The sequence below is a fragment of the Heliangelus exortis genome, chromosome 28 (assembly GCF_036169615.1).
Source record: "Heliangelus exortis chromosome 28, bHelExo1.hap1, whole genome shotgun sequence".
Taxonomy (NCBI): Eukaryota; Metazoa; Chordata; class Aves; order Apodiformes; family Trochilidae; genus Heliangelus; species Heliangelus exortis.
In genome coordinates, this window is record NC_092449.1 from 535,676 (window position 1) to 549,509 (window position 13,834).

The 13,834-nt window shown below is 50.1% G+C and overlaps 1 protein-coding gene across 21 annotated transcripts in view; it reads right to left on the reverse strand.

Annotated features, from left to right (window-relative positions):
* The window catches only part of TCF3 (transcription factor 3), a 78,007-nt gene that overhangs the window by 50,852 nt on the left and 13,321 nt on the right, over window positions 1-13,834 (reverse strand). For 2 of the 21 annotated variants that reach the window (XM_071728059.1, XM_071728058.1), the window contains exon 1: window positions 1,511-1,613. The exons of the other annotated variants lie outside the window; for them this stretch is intronic. In XM_071728059.1, coding sequence (XP_071584160.1) covers window positions 1,511-1,538 — 28 coding nt within the window. In that variant the 5' untranslated portion in view covers window positions 1,539-1,613. Of the gene's footprint in view, window positions 1-1,510; window positions 1,614-13,834 lie in introns of those variants that run through there. 21 annotated transcript variants of the gene reach the window in all.

Consider the following 13,834-nt stretch of genomic DNA (forward strand, 5'->3'; position numbering starts at 1 on the left):
ACCTCTGCTTCTAGGAGACCACGGGCCACCCTGGCCAGGACCAAGCTCCCTCCTGTTCCTCACCCCACCAGGTTCCTGAGGTGGTTGAAGCCATTGCAGCACTTGCTGCTCTAGGAGTCCTTCTCTTGAGCAAGTTCTGGGGCTTGCTGGACTTCCCAGGGGCTGCTGAACTCATCAGAGAGCAGTAAACCCAACAAAATCAGTTCCCTATTTGGAGCACAATGTGCCCCAGAAGCCCCCAAGCCCAATCAGCCCAGGGCAGAAGGGAGGAGAAGACCTCAGCCAGCAGCTCAGCTGCCTGCAAGACCCCAGCTCCACACCTCCTGCCTCTCAGGCCACTCCAGACCCCCCCATTTGCTTCTCCCACTGTGGCAAAGGCAGCAGATTGGATGCTGGAACTCTGTCCCCCAGCTGCTCCACTGGACCCCCTCAAGCCCAAGCAGAAATCAAGGGGGTAACAAACCAGTTGTAAACCTCTCTGGTGCCCAGGAGGTCTCACATTCCAGGTGTCTGGCTCAGGACCAGTCTGGATCAGGACAAGGAGCACTCATCTACCTTCAGTGACCTTGGGCACAGGGGTTTCACTTTCTTATGGGAATTAATTCTGGGCTTGCACCATTCTGTCCATCCTACACATCCCCACTTCAGCATCACAAACCCTCAGTTGCTTCTCAGCATCCCAAGAGGAACCCTGTCCACTATGAAGCACATAACACACTGCCTCACTTACTTAAACACAAACCTACATTTCTATAACACCAAGAGGCATTGGTTTCCCAGACACAGTAAGATCCCTTGTAGCCCACCTCATTTCCAAGCAGGCAGCACTTATAGTGGTTCAGACAAACTGGCTTCATTCAGATTAAAACTAGATGCACACCAGCCACTCTAATTAAAGCAAGAGCATCTCCAGAGAGCTGGGCATCAGTTCCATTTGTTTCTAAAACTGATTGAAATGATAACTACCCCACAAGTCCCTTATAGGGGAAGGAAACCTTACAACCAGGGATGTTACCCATCTTAGCTCCCAGCTCCCTGCACAGGGACCAGTGGTCACCATCTCATCAAGAAACCCCCAGCTGGCAGTAAATTCTGTGGAGTGCTGGAGCCTCCAGGTACATGATCTCCTGTTCTGGCTGTGCCACTCTCTGCTCCTTGCTTCAATAGCTTTTCAGGGACTCAGAGCTCTGCTGTGGGGGAAGGCAGGGAAGCAGCAGGGAAAGATGAGCTATTCTTGCAGATCCACACATCTTACTCCCAAACAGGATCGTGTGTCCTCGAGCAGCATTAACACTCTCCACTCCTGCCCAAAAGTTGGGATGGTGCTGGGGAGGAGGAGAGGATTCCTGAAGCCTTCCAGCCTGACATTCCAGCCCAGCTACCTCCAGGGATACCTGGAGAGCACAATTCCCATCCCATCCCCTTCACACTCCCATCTTCCACACCTTCACACTCTCATCTTCCCACCCTCTGCCAAAAAAATCCCAGAGTTGCCAGATGGAAGACCTACCCCAAAGCAGCTTGTTCTGGGATGTCATGTCCAGGGAGAAGGTGGGAGCTCAGGAGCCCGAGGAGCCCGGTGCCCCCGTGTTGAGCACCCCAGCCCCAAGCTCCAGTTCCAGCCCCAATCCCAGCCCCAGCCCTCTCCTCCCACCCACCCGGGAGCCCCGGGGAGGAGGAGCAGCTACCGGTTCCTCTGTCCCTGCCCACTCCTGCCTGCCTTTGTTTGGGAGACTATAAAGGAGTTCACTCTAAGGACAAGCCAAGGCAGTTAAAAGAAAGTTAACGAGGTTTATGGAGTGGATTAAGTTTACCAGGGGATTTTATGATGCGCTGCCTGGAGTGCAAAGAGCAACTGGGCAGCAACCCTTCCAGACCAGGATCACTCCCCAGGGAGTCCTGGGTCAGCACAGGGGGCAATGGGAAACCGGGGGACAGATTCACCTCCATGCCTCAGTCCTGCTCTCATCCACAGCCAGTATCTCCTCACCACCCTTTCAAAGGGCAGGGTTGAGGCTGAGCTAAACCCCTCCGGGGAGCAGAGCTCCCAACCAAGTTTGCAGCACCAGCAGCTTCTGGAGCAGTTGTTTGCCCTCTAACAAAAGCCATCCCCACCCAATCCTGCCTGGCTCTGTTGTGGTAATACAGGGTATTTCTTTGGCACAGCTCTGGTCACTGTTTATTGTCTCGCTCTCCTTTATCTGCAAATCTCAAAGCATTTTATAAATGTTAAACCTCAATGCCTCTCTAGGGAAGCAAACTGTTTCTAACTATTGTACATATGGAGAGACTTGCCCAAAAATTAGGGGAGAGCTGGAAATGCAGAGACCAGAGCTGAGACAGCCTCTCCCGACACAAAACAAAGCCAAACCTATTATCACTTAAATACCTGCCTGGACAGACACATCTCCAGCTATTAACCCCTGTGTTGCTGAGCCACCTCTTGGAAAAGCACTTGTGCTCACTAGGTCTGGAGCATACAAAAATCTTTAGAATTGGAAATCCAAACCACAAGGTTTCACTCATCTTTGTTTTCTTCTTCGGGTAAAAAAAGCACCAGTCCAAGAGTTTCAGCTTTTTAGAAAATTATTTCAAGAAAACAGAACGAAAACCCACAATGTTTTACCAAATACAAAGCAGGCTGGGGGAGAAGTGCTGGGTTTGGGCTGACCCAGGAAGGGCTGAAGAGGCAGCAAGGAGATGTTGCTGCATGGGCTCTCAGCTGCAGTGGTTCCACAACAGGGGGGCTAAGTCACAGCTCCCCATCTTTCCCCTCAGCTTTTTCATGCAAATCAGTGGAAAGGAACCTGAGGAACAACAGAGAGTACGAACTCTTGTTTTTTCCCAGTGCTCCAGGGAAATGCTGCAGTGAGTATGGGAATCACAGAAGTGCTTCACTGGGGAGATCACTGCCTGCAGACTCCAGATGGGGGGAGAAAACTGAATTAACAGTGTCAGGAAGGGGAAGGAGCCAGCAGGAGGGTGCCCTGGATAGAGGAACAGCAGCTTGAAAACCTCACTGGAACAAGAACCAGCAGCAGAGGGAGGATGCATCAGCTCCTGTGCTACCTGCAACTGCTCTGCTTGGGCTGTAAAGGCTTTGGGACCAATTCTTACAAGGAAAAAGTTCAGTGTTTGGCCCAAAGGACCTCCAAAGGGTCCAAAGGACCAACAAGCAATTTAGAGAGGACTCCAGGAGTTTGCTGTGAGCTTGTGGCTCCAGACACCAGGTCCCTGAGATATCTCAGTGCTTTTCTTTGAGCATCACCTCTCCACTAAGCCCAGGATCTGATGTGAACTCCTCCAGTTTATGACCCATGCCTCCTGCTCTGCACCACAAGAAACCTGGAAAAGTAAAAGAGGCTACAAATAGTTTGTAAAAAGCCCACAGGAGCCATTTTCCACTCAGAGCTTCTCACAGCCAAGTGGCATTTCCAGCACAGCAGAGCTCCATTTGGATCAACCTCACACTTCCCTGGGGAGCTGAGCAGATCCTGGAAAGTCAGCACAGAGAAAGCAACACCTCTGTGCTGCTGGCCCCAAAAAGGGGGAGAATCAGAGGTCAGGCAAGCCCAGAGCCAGAGGGGCTCCAAGGCAGCTGATACCAACACCAAGGGCTTGTAGGCAGCTCGGCTAAAAACAGCAGCTTAAAAATAAATAAGCATTAAGTTTTGAGTTCTGAACAAACAGAAACCAAGAGGACTTCTGCAGGATCTCTGCTGACCACAAGGCAACAAAGACTTCTTCCTCTTCAGCTGTTTTGCCCCCATCCTGGCTGCCCCACTCTGACCTCAGATGCATCACAGCCCAGAAGCAGCTGAAGAAGGACAAGCAGTCAGGATGGGCACCACCAAGGCTCCAGCTCAGCACCCCACTTGACCTGAAGGAAAATTAGACTAAAGCAAACCTAAAGCAGGAGTCTTGTGGCCTAATTTCAAGCATGAGGATTCAAAACAGACTTGGGCTGTATGGTGGTGTCCTGGGTGCTGCTCCTCAAGAAAATTCAACCTGCAGCTCCCTCCCAGAAGTCCAGAGCAGCTGAGCTCCCCAAACCCCCCACCCTGCCCCCTCTCTCCATTTCACACATCTTTATCACCCACTCATTTCCAGGGAAGGGCTTCATTAACACTGTGATGACTGCTGGGTCTTGCAACATCAGCAGAGAATTGCAGGCAGATGGACAAAGAGGAGGAGGAGAAGAACCAGGAGAACCCCAGGATTTAGGGTGGACACTGCCCATGTGGGACCACTGCCCCCGGGCAAGCTGCAGCAAACAGGACAGGAGCTCAGGACCTGCATCCTCCATGGCCACCACATCCCTGGGGATGGAGACACCACTTCCAGCATGGAAATGGCTTTTGTCCCATGCAGCCCCTGGCTGATGTGAGACCTTTGGGACAAAAAGGCTGAACTGGAGCACAAGGGTGCAAATCCTGTGTTTGGTGGCCTGGACTGGACCAACCCTGCACCTGGGTTGCAGAGCATCCAAGACATCCCCAGCACAAGGTAACTCCTGGGAGGACACCAACCCTCACCCTCTGTTACCCACACTGGGGGAAGGAGCCTCATGCCCAGGCCTGGTGAGAGCCACTCCTGCCATCTGAGGATGCCCCAGCCCTCCAGGGGCCACATCCCTCTCATTTTCCTGGGAGAGGTTTTAGAGTTAAAGCAACACCGGTAGTGGAATTGTCAGCAGCACAAATGCACATTCAGGAGGGGAAGATGTGGGGGGAAAGCATCCAACTGGTGAATATAATACTTGGAAGGAAAAGCAGAATTAAAAAAAAAATAAAAAAATGAGGGGGTGGTAAAAAAAAAAAATCTCAGGAAGTCATCTAGTCATTCCTGCTCTTTGCTGAAACAATAGACTCGGGATGCTGGCTAAGTTATAAATAATCCTGCTGGCTACACAACACAAATACAAGACAGGAGCAGGGTAACTATCAGCTCCATGGAAAGTGACTCATTACCTTCTCACAGCATATCCAAAGAAGGGCAAACGCTGTGGCCCTGCTCCTGGGGCTGTGCAGGGGCTCCCCTGGGCAGGACCCCCCATCCTGGGGAGGGCAGGAGCAGCTTTGGGATCCCAACCCCACACAGCTCCAAGCCCCAGGCACAGGCTGGCAGGGCTGCCTCCAACCCAAAGCAGACCACATAGGCTCAAATTGGGGAAAATAATGGGAAGCCACCAACTCCACAACATCCTTCTCTTTTTTCAGAAAGGAAGTTGGCATTGCAGGACGGCCGGGATGAGATGTTTTCCAGATCCCTCCTCTGAAAGCTGAACATGAGCAGAGGGATGAGCAGAGCCCATGCACCTCCAGAGGCACCTGCCCAAGGGTACCTGGCTCCCTGGGCCTGGCAGCTCTCAGGGGGAAGGGCAGAGCCATCTCCTTGGGCACCCAGGATAACCCCAGTGTCACTCCAGGGCTGTGGGTGACCACGGAGCATGAGGAGAAGCAGCCCCAGGACCAGGGTGCTGTGCACATGGGGATGGTAGGAAGGAGCCTTCATGCCAAGAGTAACTGAGAAAGGGAAAGATCTTCCCAAGTGGAGACTTGGATAACTTGGAAGTGATATAAATTCTCAGGTTTTTTTTTTTTTTCCTTTTTCTTCTTTTAAGAAAAAAAAAGGCAAAAGAGAGCTTCGTGACTTGTTATTCCATTACCCAAATCTGGAAATGCAATCATTAGTTCAGCTGCATTAATAACACAAAAAAAAAACCAACCCAAAAATACCCAACAAAAAAATGTCTTAAAAGATTGAACTGATGTCCAAGGGGCCAGGAGAAAGGAGAACAAAAGTCACAAACCTGTGGCAAGCAGCTCCCTCTGTTAGCACCATGGCCCAACACCCCACCAACCCTCCCAAGACAGATTCACAGGGGCAGAGGATGGGAAATAATCAGGATATGAAGTGATTTTTAAGGGATTTTTTTGCCAGGTAGGTGAGGCAAAAGGTTACCAAGAGCTGTGTGAGCACACCCAGCTCAGCAGCCTCGTGCTGAGCGTACAGTGGAGCTTAATTCAGTTCAAAGACACCTCAGACAGGAGAAAAATCCATCTGCCAGCCCAGGGGAAGCTCTAAGAGACCTGGGATGTGCTGCCATGGATCCAGAGACTTCACAGCTCCTCAGGAGCTCTGCTTCCAGCAGCTGAAGCAGCAGTGAGATTCCACTCCTCCTGTTTTAGGGCAGGCTGGGAAAATGAAATTATCCTCCCCATGGCCCTGCTCTGGGGGGCTGTGAGCCTGCAGAGCTGGGCTGTGATTCACCTCCTGAGAGAAAAGGTGCCTGTTGATACCCAGGTCATGTTTAATTCATCCAAGAATAAAATAAAATAGAAAGCAGTAAAATCAAGAAATCACCAATAAAAATCTGCGAGGACTGAAACCCAGAAGCAGGGGGAGGCTCAGCCACAGACTGAACTCCTTGAGGCTGCCACCCAAACCATGAGGCTGGAATCCCCTCCCTCTGGGGAGCTGAAGCCTCTGCACTTCAGAGGACACAGGAATGTCCACCCAGCCAGACAAGATCCACTCGGGTTTTAAAGGAAACGTGTGAACAGTTTGAGCCATGGCAGAAAAAAAAACAAAAACAAAAAAACCTTGCTTTACATTTTGCTCTTTAAAAATGGGGAAAAAAAACCCAAAACAAACAACAAAAAAAACCCAAACCAACCCCATGTGACAGGGAGGCACATCCACCTTCCCACAGCCTCTCAGGCCATTCATCATTTGGATAAAATCCAGTTTCACATTGAAATTCAGCTGGACTTTCAAATGCAAATACAAGGAGAAGAGCAACATATGGTAGAGGTTAGGATGTATTTTTCCTAATTAAATGGCATACTGCTGTTTTGTATAACAATGTTAATGGGGCATTAAGAAGCCTTTGGAAGAGAGACCACCTCACTTGAAGAAAAAAAAAAAAAAAAAAAAGTCCCAGAAAGCAGAAGGGGCCCAGGACCTCCCTGCTCTCAGAGGAGGGGGTTTTGTCACTTGTCACAACCAAGCCACCAGTGTCCCCGTGGTTGGGCAAGATGAAGCAGAAAGGCAAGAGGTGAGAGGCAACACCAGTGTGTCCCAAGGCTTGTCCTGCATCTGTGACCAACAAGCCCCACAATGGAGACCTGGCAGGGCTTTTGGAGGGGGAAAACCTCATCAGCTCCTTGTGACCCAGGGAGGAAGGATGGGCACAAGATGCTTCGAGACCTTGGACAGCCACCACAAACCCTGCTGCCCACTGGTGCCCAGGAGATGCTGCCAAGAGAACCCACAGCTCCCTGCTGGTCCCCAGAGCCCTGCACAGCCCATGGGGAACACCCCCTGCTCTCCTGGGAAGTTCTTCCCATCTAGGATGGGCCAAGGTTTTGTGGATGACTGTCCTTTGCCATGCTTGGTATGAACAAACCCACCTCCAGACACATCCCAGGCTGGTGGAGGCTGCCCTTCCTCCCAGCCTCCTCCCCAGATGCTCTGAAATGAGCCCCATTTATTTATTTTCAGCCCCTGACTAACCACAAAGACTCCCCTGCTAGGAAAAGCTTCTGGCACATTAACTTCACCTCCCTTTTGCTCCTGATGCAGTCTCCTACTAAATTTAGAGAAAGATGTTGCCTTAGGTCACTCTGGAGGTGGGGATGTGCTCCTCAGGGCTAACAGGCAGATGGACAGTTTTGTTTTTTTTTTTTTTGTTTTTTTTTTTTTTTTTAGTTTTCTCCCTGATGGTTTTGGAGCTGGGCTGCCTGAAGAGTTAATTGAAAAATTCAAGATAAAAAAAAAAAAAAAAAAGAAAAGCAGCAGGCAGGTGTCCCCGACTACCTCTTCTCTTCCTTTAGTGGAAGAAGGCATCCTCCCCCCAGAAACATTATTGCAGTAGCAAGAGCATCAAAAGAGCTGCTACAAAAATTCTCAAGAGCTGCATCAAATCTGCACTGACAGTTCAGCTCTTCCTTCTCATCTTTCTTCACATGCATTTTCACCCTTCAAGGCCACCAGGGACAGACAAACCCAGAATCTCTATAACCAGATGGCAAAACTCCCCGTCCTACCCCAAATCCAGGTTGAACTGGTTTCAAGACAGCAAAACCCCAAAGGGGCTGCTCCTGCTGCCCCGAGAGGACAGACTCCAGGAAAAAAAACTCAGCCTTGTCCAACACTTTGGATCAATGGCCAAAAAAAAAAAAAAAAAAAAAAAAGAGACAGACCAAACCCTTGGGCACGACAGCATCTTCATACACTTCTCCCACTCTGGGTGGGGAGGTGGGGCTGGTCCTGACCCAGCTGCAGATGTCCTGGTCACAGGAGAGCTCTGTGCTTGCCTCAGGTGATCTCCAGCCCTCACTGCTCCCAGGCCCCTGTACAATTAAGCATTCAGTACCACAATATATTTCACACTGTATTTCATGCCTCATTTGGCAACAAAATTAATTAAACTTTAAGTCAACACTAAAGGAGTGCAGTACCTTTCTTCCCTCTGTGGCACACATATAACTCAATTTGTTGAAGCTAATGCACTAATCAAGACTTGCAGAGTATTTGGGAGCCTTCTGGCAGGAGGGCTCTGAAGCCTGTGGCCAGGGGCAGACCCCCAACCACGCTGGGGAAATGCCCCACTTTCCTCAAATGTAATCCCCCCCCCAAGCAGCAGCAGGAGGGTCCAACAGGGATCTGTGTCCAGCCCAGCACATTGCCTTTAAGTCTTTCTTGCAGCCTCCAAGCTGCCTGGTAGCTGGGAAGCAGGACACCAACCAGCTCAGGGTCCATCCTAACCTCCTGGCTTCATCAGGTCCGGGCACACATCCAGCTGAGATGGGGGAAACACTGCCCATGTCCCTTGTCCTTGCCACACAGGGACAGGTGGCTGTGCCAGTGCTCCTCCTGAGAGCCCCTGGGCTGCCACCCCCTCGCTGTCTTCCTGGGATTTCTCAGCTATTTGGTGGTGCTGGGAGAGGGTGGGATGATCCCGACCCACGCGGCTGGGAATCCCAGAGGCAGACACTGGCAAACTTTTTGTGGCATAACTGGGACAGCTGCCCTGGCCTCACATCCAGCACTGCCCCTCCACGAGATCCAGATCTCAGGAAGACAACAGGAAATGGGCTTAAGCTCTGCCAAGGGAGGTGTAGCTTGGATATTACGAAAAAATTCTTTCCGGAGAGGGTGCTCAGGCATTGGGATGGGCTGCCCAGGAAGGGGGTGGATTCTCCATCCCTGGAGGTTTTTAAGAAGAGACTGGATGTGGCACTGAGTGCCATGGGCTGGGAACCACACGGGGAGTGGATCAAGGGTTGGAGTTGATGATCTGAGGTCCTTTTCCAACCCAGATGATTCTGTGTGATTCTGAGATGGAGGGTGCTGAACCCCACTGCTCCTGCACCCAGAGCATGTCAAACAGGGTGAGCAGAAGCAACAAGGAGGGAGAGGGCACCAAGACAGAAGAGAAACAACAGGGAGCAAGCAGCAACCCAGGGTTTACTTGCACCATGATCCCTGCATCCCAGGGGAGAGGTTCCCAACTTGCTCCCAGGAGTACAGCACAGAGTTCCTCAGGCACAGCCCCACTGCTGGGGCAGGTTTCCCTGGGGCAGGAAACCCAAAGCAGGTTTCCAGCAGCTGGATCAGCTCCTCCTGCAGACAGCCACTTGTGCCACAGAGCTGCCAAGGGGCAGAGCAGCCCAGTTTACACCAGGAAGGGATGTGGAGTTTCCCCGAGGTGGCTTCACCTGCTCATCCAGTTCAGTCACTGGTCCCTTCTCATCTCTCAGGTCTGCAGCTCCAAGCACTCAGGGGATCAGGACTTCAGGGGAGGGGTTAAATAGATACCAGAAGAGGTTTAGATTAGATATCAGAAGACAGTTCTTCACTGAAAGGGTTATTACAGACTGGAACAGGCAGCCCAGGGTGGTGGTTGAATTACCACCCCTGGAGCTGTTAAAACTCATGTGGATGTGGTGCTTAATATGGTTCAGCACCAGACTTGGTAAAGTTGGGTTAATGTTGGACTTGATGATCTTAAAGGTCTTTTCCAACCAGAACAATTCTGGGATTCACTCTGATGACCACGGGGAGGTTTGTGTCAACTTTCTCTTCCAGATGAAATGGTTGATCACCATCATCTTCTCACTTATCAAAATGTTGCCTGTGAATAACATCACTGTCCAGTTGGGTTCTGAGTCTGCTCTTGTGTTACAAGAGGACTGAAGCTATCACCTTTCACAGTCATTTTGGGTGCTAGTGAGCAGAAAAGATGCATTTATAGCATCCTTTATCTTTGCTAACACTGGAGAATGTAGTACCAGACTAGAGATGAGACCATCCAGACAAAAAAAATCCAGCACTAGTCATTAAATCTATGCCCTTAAGACACCCATTTGCTGTCTCAAACTTAAAGAAAAAATAAAAAATAAATTCTAATCTGAGTTCACTGCATGGAAGCAATAGCAATGGAGATGCAGAGTGAGTGGTCACACGCAGGACACGTGCTGGAGAGGGGCACCCTACAGAGCATGCAGAATTTGAAATTAGCAGCAGCCAGGTCCAGCAGAAACGCTTGCCAGACCTGCTGGGCTACTTCCAAAGCCATCTCTCCCCTTTGGAAAAGGCACAACAAGCATGCAAGGCCTGGAGCTGAAATGCTGAGCCAAAACCAAACAATTCCAACCTCAGCCCCACACCAGCACGTGCCATGTGGGCAGTCCTGGGTGAGCAGGATTCGAGGGGGGCTGAGGCACCCAGCACCAACCCCCAAGCCTGCTGCCTTCCAGATGATCACTTGCCATGACACCCCAAGCCTTGCAACTGAGAAGACAGCAGGACAACCAAGGCAATGACATCAGGCACACAATTAATACTCAAATGAGAAACTCTTACTAAATGAGAAGCAGGTGCTTGGGGTTTTTTTCATGTTCTTTTGAAAGGCAGAAGGTTCACTCCTCGTCTGGCTTCATCTCAGCCTTAGCCCAGGCAGGGCACATGATTTTTACATAAGATTGTCATAACCACTGGAGCAGGCACAGTTACCAGAGCACTGAGTTGCCTCATATAGGGAGGGAAAAAGCTCTGCAGGCAGGAGGCAGCTCTTCTGGCAGAGTTAAAACTGTGTGCTTAAACAAGGTCTGTGTCAAATTTGCAGTTTCTAAACAAAAGCTGTCACTTATCTCAGTGCAGCTTCAGTTCTCTGGCACTCCCAACATTCTCCCTGCTCTCCCCTAGTTCAGAATCTCCATTCCAGCCAGGAGGACTCTTCCTCAAGAGTGGGAAAAGAATGAAAGAAATCCCAAGGCCTCCCCTGAAAACCTGCAACCCTGAAGTTAAACACACACCCAGGGGCTGGGTTCTATCTGTTGGAGAAGCACCAGTGACCCAACAGCAGAGTTGGGCTTTTCCTGCTCTTCCCAGGCTCCCTCCTGTGTGTCAGTGAGAAACAGGCTGTGCCTCTGGGGGCAGGACACCCTCTGTTCTCAGCCCTACCTGAAAACTGGAGGAAAAAATAAAATTTGAGAGATAACAGAGAGAGGCTTCCATGTTTCACCCTTACTGCAAAGGTACAGGAGACACAGCTGCCCTGGTGGGGAAGCCCTTGGAGCAGGAATGAGCACTCCAGGACAGGAGGATCAGAGATGCAACTGGGGTGTGACACTGGATTAAGGGAGTCAGGTGTGAAGATCTTCCCCTGCCATTTGTTCTCCCACTCTTGCTATTTCCTGCCAACCCGCACTCCCTGTCCCAGCTTTTGGGCCCTCCAAGACTTTTTTTTCCAAGCCCTGCTTGCTGTACCCTGGTTAACGGGAAAAACAGGGAGCAGAAGGGGGAGAGGAAGGAGAACAGGAGCTTCCTGAAGGCAGAGACAAACCGAAGCAGAAAGATATTTAACACACCTGACTAGCACGTGGGAGACCAACTTCACTGAGAGTCCTCCAGGCGTTGTTACTGGAAAGGTTGGGATAGCAGCACCAGGAGAGGCTCTGCTGAGGGCAGGCATGGAAATTCTCCTGGGGTGCAGAGAGCAAGGAAGGGCTGCAAGGGATTGTCTCTTTCCAGGCTAATGAGACCTCACAACTTTGCAAGCTTGACTCATCCACAAGCAAGGCTTTTTTTCCTTTTTTTTTCCTATTATTTAAAACTTTGATAATGGCTAAAATGTCATTTTTACTTTGAAAGAAACAGTCACACCACTAGGCAAGGCAAATAAATTTTTCTGCTTTGCCTTTTTTGTTGTGGTGGCTTTGTGTTTAGTGACAGTTTTGCAAGCCTGCTGTATGGGCAGGCAGGCAACCACAACATAAACAAGCAGCCTGAGGTACACACTTTAATGGAAAGTGCCAGTTTTAAATATCAAGTCACATATTGTGCACCTCATGTCTGCCTTTCATCATGTATCAAAATAGCAAGCAAAGCACATCACTCCCACTTCAGCATAAGCAAAACATGTGGGAACTCGAGGCAGTTAGTAGGAAAACGTGATATATCTTTACTAAGAAAAGCTCCTGCTTTCCTCACTACAGTAAATAGTTGCTAATGCTTTTCCGCAGCCTGAAACTCAGTTGCTGACAGCCTGGTGAGAGAAACGCTGCTCTTGGCTCTTCCCAACTCTCTTAAATTTTGATGCTTTTTGCTGCAAACTGCCCGGCCAGCTGCTCCACAAGTGAAGTGGAGCACAACTGGGTCCACAGAGCTCCCAGCTGGTGCTCCAGACCCTCCCCTCCCCACCTTGGAGCTTCCTAACACAGGGCTGCATGCACACACAAAATAATTAAATCTTCAAACAGCTCACCCATAGCACCAATTAAAGAGACAACCTCATCTTTCACAGAATTTATTACTTTCAGTGCTGTTGCCACAGGTATCCAAGTTTGAATGCTGTTTAAAGCAGGCTTTCAAAGGAGATACAGACTCACCTACCTCCAGGGAGAATGCATTTACTTTGTTCAGTAGACTATAACTTAAAATTTTTTACATGCACCAGCTTGTAACTCTTTGAAAAACTCCCTGGTTAGCCAGCTTCAAATGTATTTTATGAACTTGCCCCGATCAAAGCAATTCCCTCAACAATGAGCCTCATCTCACCATCTTACCAGCAAAAAAAGCAGCAAACAGATTCTGGGGGTGGAAATCCCAGCACAGAGCAGGAGGGGACTCTACTTTTCAAACCCACCTGAGTGACCCCAAGCAAAGGAGCTCCCCTCAGCACAGAGCAAGCAGGAAAAAACATTTAATAGTGAATTCACTTACTCAAAAGGATGGGGGGAAAGCTGCTATTTGTTGTGAGCTGAGCTTTTATGTGCTGTGAGCAGAATCATCTGTCAGCAGAAGGCTGCCTGGGCTCCTGTTTCACGAGGACACAAACCTGGCATCCCACACTGTTCCCCACGGGAAGGGGAGCTGGTTGCACATTCTCCATCTTAACCAGGGATGCAAAGTGCTGCTCACTGCTCTGGGAGATGTGTTACCCCACACAACCATTTTTCTCATTTTCACTTCCCTGCTGCTCAAAGCCCCAACCCATTTGCTGCAGCGAGGGGGCTGCTGGCACCCACAGACCCTGCTTAGAACTCCCCAGACACCAGGTCACGGCCCCACGCCACAGTCAGTGATGTCACGGCCCAGGCTGGGAAGACACAATGAAACTTCTCTGCCTCCTGCCACTCCGACTGCCTTAATGGCAATTAAAAATGGTTATTTCCATGTGAAATTCAGCACGCGCCGTTTCCTGCTGGAGGCAGAGTTTAATAGAGCGCGCTGGGAGGGAGCTCATTTCCCATCAGATCAGCCATTTCTGCACCATGACACGGGGGGAGCAGAGGACATGGCTTGCAATGTTTTGCTCCTGCAA